The 12,531-nt window shown below is 45.0% G+C and overlaps 1 protein-coding gene across 1 annotated transcript in view; it reads left to right on the plus strand.

The window, feature by feature from the left end:
- Positions 1-1,803: 1,803 nt before the first annotated feature.
- The window catches only part of LOC127095109 (benzyl alcohol O-benzoyltransferase), a 38,040-nt gene continuing 27,312 nt past the window's right edge, over positions 1,804-12,531 (plus strand). Inside the window, exon 1 of the mRNA XM_051033844.1 lies at positions 1,804-2,208. Within this exon, the coding sequence (XP_050889801.1) occupies positions 1,804-2,208 (405 nt within the window). The remainder of the gene's footprint in view (positions 2,209-12,531) is intronic.

Consider the following 12,531-nt stretch of genomic DNA (forward strand, 5'->3'; position numbering starts at 1 on the left):
AATCAGAAGAACTTTGTGGACATTAATGCCATCCGGTTGTTTATGCAGAGGAATCTTATTCCTACCCTGGTTGGGGATGTTTATTACTCGGTCCATAATCGGCACGAGAAGCGGCGAGGGGGATTAATCAGTTGCTGTGCTCAACTGTTGTACAAGTGGTTCATGGGGTATTTGCCTTCCAGAGGTGCCTTTGCTTTTGTTCTTCTTGACCATACGGTTAATTAGGCCACCAAGTTGATGGGTTTGTGAGCCAAGGACATAGCTTGGACTCACAATGGTGTGGCTGGACGAGACTTCATTTACAGTTGTGGGAGTTTTCCCAATGTGCCTCTCATAGGAGTTCAGGGTTGCATTAATTACAACCCGACGCTTCTTAGGAGGCAAATGGGGTTTGCCATGGAGGTTCCTCCTCTCGAGTGTGAGATTCAGGAGTCTTTCTACTTCCCGGCTGAGGGTAATCCGACACGGATGAGGCAAGTGTCTGGAGCATGGCGTAACATTCAGAGAAAGGGCAAGGTTCCTTTTGGTATGGTTAATAATAGGTCTTTTCCTCTGTTTGATGATTGGCTCAGAAAGAGGATTGAGCTCACGCATCTACCATTTCCTGGGGGTGATCCTTGGTGTCCATTGATTGAGGGGCCATGTTCTTCTGTCAGTATGGAAGAGTTCCTTGAGATGAAGAAGGCCAGAGATCAATTGCAGGAAGAGAAGACCGAGTTGGAGATGAGTGTTGCTAGAATTCAAATGGCTAATCAGGAAATCAAAGGGAAAATAGAAGACCAGGATAAGAGACATGCTCTGGAGGTGAAGCGCTTTGAGATAGACACCGCTTATTACCGCAAGATCAGCCAAGCATTTGAGTCATCTACGAAGGAGCACGACATCACCAAGGAGAAGTTGGCTAGAGCTTTGAGAGTCATTGAAGATGAGAAGAGGAGACAGATCCTTGTGAAGAATCAGAGAGATGCCAGAGTCAGAGACCTTATCACAGAATGGGAAACAAAGCTGAAGATTAAGGAAGAAGAGAATGCAAAGATTATTGCTGAGAGAGATCATTATCTTGCTGAGAGGGATCATTATTTTCGACAGATGAAGATTCACCAGAAGGAGGTGGGGAGATTGCAGCAGGAGAACACTGAGCTCAGGTTCGCCGTGAAGTTTACCAGGATGGTTGATGATGCAGAGCCTTCTGTGGGATCTTCTTCGGTGTAGACTTTTGTTGTTATGTGTGGATTATCGTCAGGCCTGTTGACGGAATTCACTTGCTTGTATTTTCTTTCTGAATCTGGAGAATTGTAATTTGATTTGTATCAGCCTGATGTATGACTCTTGCACGTGTAGTGCACTTTTGATATACAGTGGTTATTTTCATTCAGTGATTGATCTTCAAGATCTATTTGCTTTCCTGTATGCGCTGACATAGCACACATATGGTTGGGTGATATCTTTGCTAAATCATAATTCTCTGCTCTGTATGGCAAAATCAGTTGACTGGTGTCAGAATATGGTTGTCAAATTATTCTCTGTCTCGATGAAACCAGGATTAAAAGACAAAGTGTTCCTCATATGGATAGACATTGCATTCATGCATGAATCATAATAACTTGTCTTCTATTTTGCAGGCGTCAGTTTCTAACGTGTTTGATTGTTTCAGGAATCATTGCTCGCGCACGTAGAATCATTCCTTTACACGTAGCACGTCCACACAGATACCCTACCAGGCGCAACAAATCCAAGCTGATGGATACATCCAACGCAGATATTCTCGAGTTAAAAGAGAAGATGGGAGAGCTGATCAATGTTATGCAAGGGTTCGCCTTGGGACAGAAGGCACTGGTTGAGAAAGTGGAAAAGCTCGAGCGGGCTTCGGCTGCCAACAGTGGTAATAATCAGGAGGGTGTTTCCAACAACGGTCTCGGTGACTCAAGGGATGATGGTGATCCCAGGAAAAAGGCGACTAATGCTGGTGTGGTTATCAACAATGGTGGTGGGTTTGGTTTTGCTGCAGGTGGTGGGCCCGGTCCTGCAGTCAATAATGTGAAAGATAACATGTTTCCTCCTTTCTTTGGGGCTGAGGAGGATAGAGAAGAAGATCAGTTCTCGGTACTGAATGAACAGTTTGGTCAATACGGTGTCCAACCACCAAACAAAGAAATTCAGGTGTTGGCAGACAAAATCAGAGCTTTGGAAAGCTATGCTACTCCGGGGGTTGTCAACATGTCGAACATGGGGCTGGTTGAGGGGATTGTAATCCCACAAAAGTTTAAAGCGCTTGCGTTTGATAAATACAATGGGAGTTCTTGCCCGGAAACTCATCTCCAGGCTTTCGTCCGAAAAATTTCTGCTTATACAATGGACCAGAAGCTCTGGATGTATTTGTTCCAGGACAGTTTGTCTGGTGGGTCTCTGGAATGGTATACCAAGCTGAAATCTTCGGATATCAAGAGCTGGCAGGATCTTGGAGATGCGTTCTTTAAACAATACCAATTCAATGCTGACATGGCTCCTAGCCGTACCCAATTGCAGGGTATGTCTCAGAAGCCTAGTGAAGGGTTTAAAGAATACGCGCAGAGGTGGAGGGAGTTGGCTGCCCGAGTCCAACCTCCGTTGGTAGACCGGGAGATGTCTGATCTGTTTATGGGTACCCTTCAGGGGATGTTTGCAGAAAGGATGGTGGGATGCCCGGTTACCAACTTTGCTGACATAGTGGTGGCTAGGGAAAGAATAGAAAGCTGGTTGAAGCTGGGGAAGATACAGGGTAACGCTTCGTCGTCTGGATCGAAGAAGCCCTTTGGTAATGGCCAGAGGAAGAAGGAGGGTGATACAAGTGCTGTGTATACCCAGAGGGGACAAGGTAGGGATCGTTACTACCAGCACACTGCTGCGGTAACAATTCCTGCTGATAATCACCCTGCACAACAACCGCAACAGCAACGACAGACGTTTAAATAGAGACCTCAGAGGGCTGGGTATCAGGTGAGAGGGCGTATGAATGATCGTCAATTTGATAAACCACCTGTGACCTACTCATTCTTGCTGAGGAAGTTTAAAGACTTGGGGTTGGTCCAGCTGAGGACGTTGGCTCCGTTGAGACCTGATCAGAGACCTGCCAACTATGATGAGAATGCTAAATGTGAATTCCACTCTGGTGCCCCTGGACACAATGTGGAGAATTGTAAAGATTTTAAGCATGTTGTCCAGGACCTGGTGGACTCCAAGGCTATTAATTTTGCACCATCTCCGAATGTTAACGCTAATCCCATGTCGGCGCATGGTCAGATGGGGGTGAATGCAATTTCTGAAGATAGGAGGATAATTGGGCTGATAAATGTAGATCAGTTGAGGACTCTATTGGTTGAGGTCAAGAGGCAACTGTTGAAGAATGGGGTCTTCCCGGGTTGTGTTGATTGTTGTGCTGCATGCACCGTGGCTCCTAATGGGTGTGTTTTGCTGAGGGAGGCTGTCTAGAGGATGATGGATGAGGGAAGCCTCAGATTTGAGAAGGTTGATTTGGGGAAGGAGGATGTCTCCACCATAACCATCTACTTTGATCCGATCGATTTGTCAACGCTGGCAGATGCGGCTCCGGTTACCATCACGGTACCTGGGCCTATTCCTTATGACAACGATGATGTTGTACCATGGGATTATGGTGGAGAAGTGTACTGTAATGGGGAGAAGCAGGAAGATCAGGCTGCAGGTGAAACCACCGTTTCAAAGGTGGATAATGCCGGACCCAGTGGTTTCACTCGCAGTGGTAGGTTGTTTGCACCTGATGCTTTGAGGAGTGGAGAGGGAGAAAAAGAAAAGAAAGACAAGGCCGAGGCTTTAGTCAGGGCAAGAGGGAAGCAGGTGGTGAGCGAGGTACTTCTGTGGTGACACCGGCGCCTGGTGGGTCGGAAAAAGAACTTGATGATGAAGCTGAAGAGTTTCTGAGGATCATCAAGAAGTCTGAGTATAAGCTTGTTGACCATCTGCAGCAAACGCCGTCTAAGATTTCAATCTTGTCATTGTTGTTGAGCTCCGAGGGGCATAGAGAGGCTTTGTTGAAAATATTGAAGAGAGCCTATGTTCCTCAGGAGATAACGATTAATCAGCTAGAGACAGTGGTGTCCAATGTTAATGCCAGCCATGGGCTGGGTTTTACTGATCTTGATTTGACGGTTGATGGGTGTAATCATAATAGGGCATTACACATTGCAATGGAGTGTAAAGGAGCAGTGCTTTCGCACGTGTTGGTGGATACCGGCTCATCACTCAATGTGTTGCCTAAGAAGGCCCTGGCGAAGCTGGACTGTGAAGGGTTGATCTTGAGGCCCACGGACCTGATAGTTAGAGCCTTTGATGGTTCTAAAAGGGTTGTGTTTGGGGAAGTGGAGCTCCCTGTGAAGATCGGGCCCGAGGTGTTTAAGTCTGTATTTCATGTCATGGATATTCAGCCGGCATACAGTTGCCTGTTGGGTCGACCGTGGATACATGCTGCTGGGGCAGTGACTTCGACTTTGCACCAGAAACTGAAGTATATCTGGGATGGGAAGGTCGTCACCGTTTGTGGGGAGGAAGACATCTTCGTAAGCCACCTGTCATCGTTCAAGTACGTGGAAATGGACCGTGAAATATGGGAAACGCCAAGTCAAGCATTTGAAACCGTCAAGGTGGAGAATGCCGTTTTTGTTAAGGAAGAGAAGAAGCCGTCCATTTCTTCGTATAAGCAGGTTGCTGAGGTGGTGAAGAGCGGAGAAGCCCCAGGTTGGGGAAAGATGATTGACATCGCCGCCAAGGAAGACCGGTTTGGGGTTGGTTATCAGCCAGGCCGAGGCTCGTCTCGGCAGAACAAGGGCCGTCGTCAGCCATTCACGTTCACCAGTGCTGGAATGCTGGATCCAGATCGCATCTGTGCGGTAGGTGAGGAGATCGACAGTGACTGTGAGCTTGATCAGTGGATAAAACCGTGCGTACCAGGGATGGAGATCCAGAACTGGAAGGCCGAAAAGATCATCACAGTCACTCTACGTGAAGAGTAATATTTCCTGTTTTTCAATTCTGTCTGCATGAAAGCCATACGTTTTGCCCGAAACGTAATGGTTCATTGTAAGGGCCATCTCATGTGTTTCATTTTGCAATATTTGCATCATAAATAAAAGGATGTTTTTTCATTAAAAGCGGCGTTCCCTGTTTTTCATTTATTTTTGCAGTTTAAAAACAAAAATAAAAATGGCAATGTTTGTTTTCATTTTTCTTTTAATTTGCTTTGCTCCGGTTCTAAAGCAATGCATGAATCAACATTCATGCAGATGCGATCTTTCTCCGGATCTCATTGATAACAATTCGGTTACACCTTTGTATGACTTCGACAATCCAATCTATCATGCCGAAGAAGAAGACGAAGAAGATTGTGAACTGCCGGAGGAATTAGCCAGGTTATTGAAACAAGAGGAGAAGGTGATTCAGCCGCACGAGGAGCAAGTTGAGGTTGTGAATCTGGGTACCGACGAGGTCAGAAAAGAAGTGAAAGTTGGGGCTGCTTTGGAGGTAAATGTCAAGAGCAGAATGGTAGCATTGTTGAAAGAGTATGTTGATATCTTTGCCTGGTCGTATCAAGATATGCCAGGGTTGGATACCGATATTGTTGTGCACAAGCTACCATTGAGAGCAGACTGTCCTCCAGTGAAGCAGAAGTTGCGCAGAACTCGACCTGAGATGGCCATGAAAATCAAAGAGGAAGTGCAGAAGCAGTTGGATGCTGGGTTCCTCGCTGTCACTAATTATCCACCTTGGGTCGCAAATATTGTGCCAGTGCCGAAGAAAGATGGGAATGTGAGAATGTGTGTGGACTACCGGGATCTGAACAGAGCTAGCCCGAAGGATGATTTTCCACTACCTCACATTGATGTGTTGGTAGATAATACAGCTCAATTCTCGGTGTTTTCCTTCATGGATGGCTTTTCTGGCTATAATCAAATTAAAATGTCGCCAGATGATATGGAGAAAACAACGTTCATCACACCGTGGGGCACTTTTTGTTATAAGGTGATGCCATTCGGTCTCAAGAATGCCGGTGCCACGTATCAGAGCTATGGTGACTTTGTTTCATGATATGATTCATCATGAAATTGAATGCTATGTTGATGACATGATAGCAAAGTCCCAAACAGAAGAGGGACATCTGGTGGATCTGGCCAAGCTGTTTGACCGGTTGAGACAGTTCAGACTGAGGTTGAATCCGAATAAGTGCACTTTTGGGGCGCGGTCCGGAAAATTGCTGGGGTTTATTGTGAGTGAAAGAGGAATCGAGGTTGATCCTGCTAAAGTAAAAGCAATACGAGAAATGCCTGAACCGAGGACAGAAAAAGAGGTTCGTGGTTTCTTAGGTAGATTGAACTACATTTCACGGTTCATATCTCATCTAATGGCCACGTGTGAACCTATATTCAAGTTGTTGAGAAAAGATCAAACGGTCAGGTGGAATAATGATTGCCAAGCGGCATTTGAAAAAATAAAAGAATATTTGCAAGAGCCTCCGATTCTGATGCCTCATGTGGAAGGACGACCGTTAATTCTGTACTTGACGGTCCTCGAGGGGTCTATGGGGTGTGTACTGGGGCAGCATGACGAGTCTGGTCGAAAAGAGCATGCGATTTACTACCTTAGCAAAAAGTTTACCGACTATGAAACAAGATATTCACTGCTCAAGAAAACTTGCTGTGCTTTGGTATGGGCTGCTCGCCGACTGAGACAGTATATGTTGGTTCATACCACTTTATTGATTTCCAAGATGGATCCGATCAAGTACATTTTTGAGAAGCCAGCATTGACCGGACGGGTTGCGAGGTGGCAAATGATTTTGACTGAATATGATATCCAGTATACCTCTCAGAAAGCGATCAAGGGGAGTGTATTGTCTGATTACCTCGCCCAGCAACCCATTGAGGATTATCAACCGATGAAGTTTGAGTTCCCTGATGAGGACATCATGTTTCTCAAATCGAAAGATTGTGAGGGATCAATCCCGGAGGAGGGGCCTGACCCTGAATCCGAATGGATTCTGATGTTTGATGAGACCGTTAACGTGAATGGTAGTGGAGTTGGTGCTGTTTTGGTTACGCCGAAAGGATCCCATATTCCATTTGCTGCCTGGCTAACATTTGAGTGCACCAACAACGTGGCTGAATACGAAGCTTGTATCCTGGGGATTGAAGAGGCGATTGATTTGCGGATCAAGAACCTTGTCATTTATGGAGATTCAGCTTTGGTTGTGAATCAGGTTAACGGAAAATGGTATACGCATCAATCTCATTTAATTCCATACCGGGATTATACGAGGAGATTGTTGACGTTTTTCACCAAGGTGGAATTACATCATGTGCCGAGAGAAGAGAATTCGTTAGCAGATGCTTTGGCTACTCTGGCCGCCTTGATTAAGGTGCAGTGGTGGAATCAATTCCCTAATGTTGAGGTGGGACGTCTGGATAGACCGGCTTATGTGTTTGCTGTTGACACAGCGCCTGATGATGAGAAGCCGTGGTATTTTGATATTAAACGCTATCTGGAGACCCAGGAGTATCCTGAGGGAGCATCCAAGAAGGACCGAAAGACTCTGAGGAGGTTGGCCATGGTGTTCTATCTGAACAAGGATGGGGTTTTATACAAGCGGAATTTCGATTGGGTTTTGCTCAGATGTGTTGATGATAAAGAAGCAAGCCAATTGATGAAAGAGGTTCACGAGGGGTCGTTCGGTACCCATGCCAACGGGAATGCAATGGTGAAGAAATTGCTGAGAGTTGGATATTATTGGATGACGATGGAGGCCCAGTGTTTCAATTTCGTGCGGAAGTGTCATAAATGCCAGATTTATGCTGACAAGGTGCACGTGCCTCCTAATTCGTTGAGTTTGATGTCATCTCTGTGGCCGTTTGCTATGTGGGGCATTGATATGATTGGAAAGATTGAGCCTACAGCTTCGAATGGGCACCGGTTCATATTGGTGGCTATCGATTACTTCACCAAGTGGGTGGAAGCAGCCTCTTATGCGAATGTGACGAAGCAGGTCGTGGCCAGATTCCTGAAGAGAGATATCATTTGCAGATATGGGGTTCCCGAAAGAATCATTACTGATAATGGTTCTAATTTGAACAATAAGATGATGGCAGAACTGTGCCGGGAGTTCAAGATTGAGCATCACAATTCTTCTCCTTATCGTCCGAAGATGAATGGGGCGGTCGAGGTAGCTAATAAGAATATTAAGAAGATTGTGCAGAAGATGGTCGTGACCTATAAGGATTGGCACGAGATGTTTCCGTTTGCATTGCATGGGTAGCGAACCTCGGTGCGTACTTCTACTGGGGCAACGCCTTTTTCACTTGTGTATGGAATGGAAGCCGTGTTACCGGTTGAGGTTCAGATTCCTTCGTTGAGAGTCCTGATGGACGTGAAATTGCAAGAGGCTGAATGGGTAAGGACTCGGTACGAAGAGTTGAGCCTGATTGAGGAAAAGAGGCTGGCGGCCATTTGTCATGGGCAGTTGTACCAGCAGCGGATAAAGCGTGCTTTCGATCGAAAGGTACGACCTCGGGTGTATCATGTGGGAGATATGGTGCTGAAAAGGATCCTTCCTCCTCAAAACGATCATAGGGGCAAATGGACACCCAATTATGAAGGTCCATTCGTGGTCAAGAAGGTTTTCTCTGGCGGAGCCTTGTTGTTGACGACCATGGATGGCGAGGATTTTCCATCCCCTGTGAATGCGGACGCAGTTAAAAAATACTTCCTATAAGAGACCCGCTGGACGAAAAGAATAAAATAGTCCAGGCAAAAATGGGCATCCCAGCGAACCAGAAAAAAATGAAAAGGTTCGGGCAAAAATTAGGGATAAAAAGGAAAAAAACTGTACACCCGGCAAGTCGAAAACCCCACAAGGGCGGCTTGGGAAAAAAAGGGTATCCCGGTGGACTGAAAACCCAAAAGAGCGGTCTAGGCAAAAGAGGGAGTGAAACGAACAACTGCGTCTAGCATGATCGTTTGTGTTTTGGTTATGACATGGATAATCCCCGATAGGGATCGGTCGGAAGCGTCTTGTTCAGAAGGCAGAAAGCATGGAGAGTCTTGAGGACATATGGGGTGTAACCGAGTTGGAACTCGATGAGATCACGGGTTCACATTGCCATTAGGATAGATTTTTCCTTTTGTGCGCAATTACCTCTTTTCAGGAATTGCTTCCTGTATTGCTCAGTTACGAGCCACACCTTTTTCAATCAATAAAATGCATATTCAGTCAAATAATTTTGTTTTTGTTTTCATTACCGCTTTGATTGCAAAAACATCCGTTTATTTTGATAAAGAATCTTTGCATTTTGAGACATGGAGATCCCTTCCAATGCATGTTTATAAGATTGAAAACCTGAAATCTTATTCGGAAGGTTGAATGACCTAGGTGTTGAAATTTGGCACGCCTGGGGCACGTTTTTATCTAACGATCTCTTTTGCAGGAGCTGTTAGATATTTTCACTCACTTGCAGGTTGTGATGTGAAACTTTTGACAAGAGATCCCCGCAGAGTCTAATCAGGGACGAGGGGTTGAAGAATGGTGAAAAGACGGCGAGAGACGTGCGACGATCCTAGAGGATTAATCAAGAAGACTCTTCAAAGTCTGAAAGTAGAAAGTTGATGCTTTGATTAGATGGTGGATACCAGCATTCGACGAGTCGACAGGTGTTCCATGTCAATATTCCGTATTTTCCCTGGCAGGGTCGGGATTGTTATCTCCCCAACAGGTTCGAGATCAGTATTTCCTCGGCAGCCAGGTCAGAAGGTTGTTGTTTCACCTAGCGTGATGGAGCTTGTTAGTTCCCCAGCAAGTCGAAGATTTCTATTTTCCCCGCAAAGTGCGTTGGTGGTCATCCCTGGTGAGGGTTGTCTTTTCCCCAGCAGCAGTGCTATTCCCCACCAGGGTTGGAGATTGGAGCGATATCGAGTTCCTCAGCAGAGTGCCTCGAGCTTCCTAGTAGAGTCCCCTGAGGGGGATACTTTTATGCATTCATCATTTAGAGAAGCATAGCATATTGCATAGCTCATTGCGTAGCATTTCCATGGTTATTGAGCATTACGCTGAAAAAAAATCATGCATCATCATTGCAAGCATAAGCTAGTCTCAAGCCGTGGTTATCGTTTGAGATTTGGTTTCGCCGGTTGGTGAAGATGCTACTCAAGCCGTGGTTACCGTTTGAGAAGTGGTTTCGCTAGTTGGAAGATCAGCATCAGCATTGCGAGCATCAATTAGTCTCGGGCCATGGTTACCGCTTGAGAGTTGGTTTCACCGGATGGTGAAGATGTTACTCTGAGGAGTTTAGCATCGTGATTTTGGGTTAACGGTATTACCCAGTAGTGCGATACTGGAGAAGATTTCTGTCGTGCGAGATGGAAGTTGGAAGATGTTACTCAAGCAGTGGTTACCGCTTGAGAATTGGTTTCGCCGGATAGTGAAGATGTTACTCTGAGGGGTTTAGCATCATGACGTTGGATCAACAATGTTCCCCAATAGCGCGATATTGGAGGAAAATTTTCCGTCGGGCGGAGATGTAAATGAAAATCAGAGAACGTTAAACGATCAGCGCGAAAATTGAGATTCAAATGGAAAAAAGGAAGTGTTGCGGCATTTTCTGGAGAACGGGGTTCAAATGGAGATTGGAGTTGAAGATTATATCCGGGATGAGGTCCTCAGGATTGTCTTCTGATCATGTGTCACCTTAGACTTTGGCGAGGCCAACAGAAGCCGTTATGGGTATCTTCGGAGGAAGAAATGCACATGATTACCTTCCTGTTGAGAAGGTGTACCCTCTGATATGTCGCCATCAGAGTGGTGTTTTGGTGTTATTTCCGGTGTTACCAGCGGAATTATCACAAGAAAATGGAGAACGGGGTGCAAATCGATAGAAGGAAGTGCTGGGCATTTTCTGGAGAGCGGGGTTCAAATGGAGAAAAGGAGACACGGGGTGTTTTCTGGAGAGCGGGGTTCACAATGGGGATCGTGAGTTATCGTCAGGTGACTGGGGTTCAAATGGAGATCGGGGTTCATTGTTTGGCAAACAGGAGTGTTATGAAGTTGTCGGGGTTCAAATGCGGTGATCAGGGATCATACGCGCGAAAATAATTGTTCAGGATCCAAGAAAAAGCAAAAAAAAATCAATCAAAGAAGTACCGGGGTTCTAGAGAAGAAAAACATCAGAAAGTTGTGGGGTTCAAGAAAAGCTAAAAATATAATAATAATCCCCAACGGAGCACAAATTGTTCGTCTGTTCTTGGTATTCAATCACTCTTCACCCTGATCATCTGAAAGCCGAGGTTGTTCATATCGACAGGTTCACAGTGGATTGAATAGGGGCAGCTGTAACACCTCAAAATTTGCCCTCCTCTTCTTAAGAATAGTTTAGCATATTGCATTTCATGTTTTAGGACATTAGGCATTTGCATATTGCATATCATGTGAAATAAACAAGTCATCCTCTAAGGTCTTGTCAGAGATGGAGAAGTTGTATGGTTCAAGCCTGAGGGTCTTATTGAATTGATCACCAACCATCTGAGGGTTTGTGTTTCAATTAGGGTTTTCTTGGTTCCTCGAGGAGGTTGAGCATTATCTTATTGGCAAGGGTATTTCACCATCATCATGGTTATGTCATCACCAAGGGCTTCATGATTCATGCTCAGGTTCCTCTGGATTAGGGTTTTGACCTCTGGTCAACCCTAATCAGTGCCAGTTTGCCAGTCAGGATTTCTCAAAGAGATGAGGTTATTTCTTGGGCTGAGGATCATGTGGTTATTTGGAGAATCTCATTTGAGTTAGGCGTTCATTTCTGAGCCATTTCCTCAGGTGGTAGAGGCTTAAAGTCCACAATGCATTTTCAAGTCATCTGGGGCCCATAAAAGTCAACAGAAAGTCAACTGAGGGCTAGGAGGGGGAGAGATGGTTTGAGACATTTCATTCATGTCACAAAGAGGCTTATTCATCATGTCAAATACTTATCTTGAAGAATTTGAGGTTAGATCAAAAGTTTCCAAAAATGGAAAGTGACCTGTAATTTCAAGTTTCCAAAAATGGAAAGTTTTTGGACCACATTCAACTTGACTTTCCAACATCAAAGAAGCTTCAAATGAAATTTTGTCCAACATGAAAGTTGAATATTTTTCTCTCCCATTTCCAAAAAGTCCAATATCATGATCATCTGATGAATGGTTGAGGAGATATGGCCAAATGATCATGAAGTATGCATGAAACTTCAAAGTGGCATAACTTTTGACTCAAAATTCCAAATGAAGCTACTCTTTTTGCAAATTTCTTCTCATGACCTATGATTTCAAAATATATCATTGCATTGCATGAAAAAGGTTCACATGGCCATGTGTTAATTCAAGTGCATTTTGGAGGGAAATTGGGGAATTTAAATTTGGTGCAAGCTACAAGCCTAATTCCAATCCCATTGTGTTCATTAGGTGATTTTGAGTGAAAATGGATCATTGCATGCTACTATTCACGTCCAA

Source organism: Lathyrus oleraceus, chromosome 6, assembly GCF_024323335.1.
Source record: "Lathyrus oleraceus cultivar Zhongwan6 chromosome 6, CAAS_Psat_ZW6_1.0, whole genome shotgun sequence".
Taxonomy (NCBI): Eukaryota; Viridiplantae; Streptophyta; class Magnoliopsida; order Fabales; family Fabaceae; genus Lathyrus; species Lathyrus oleraceus.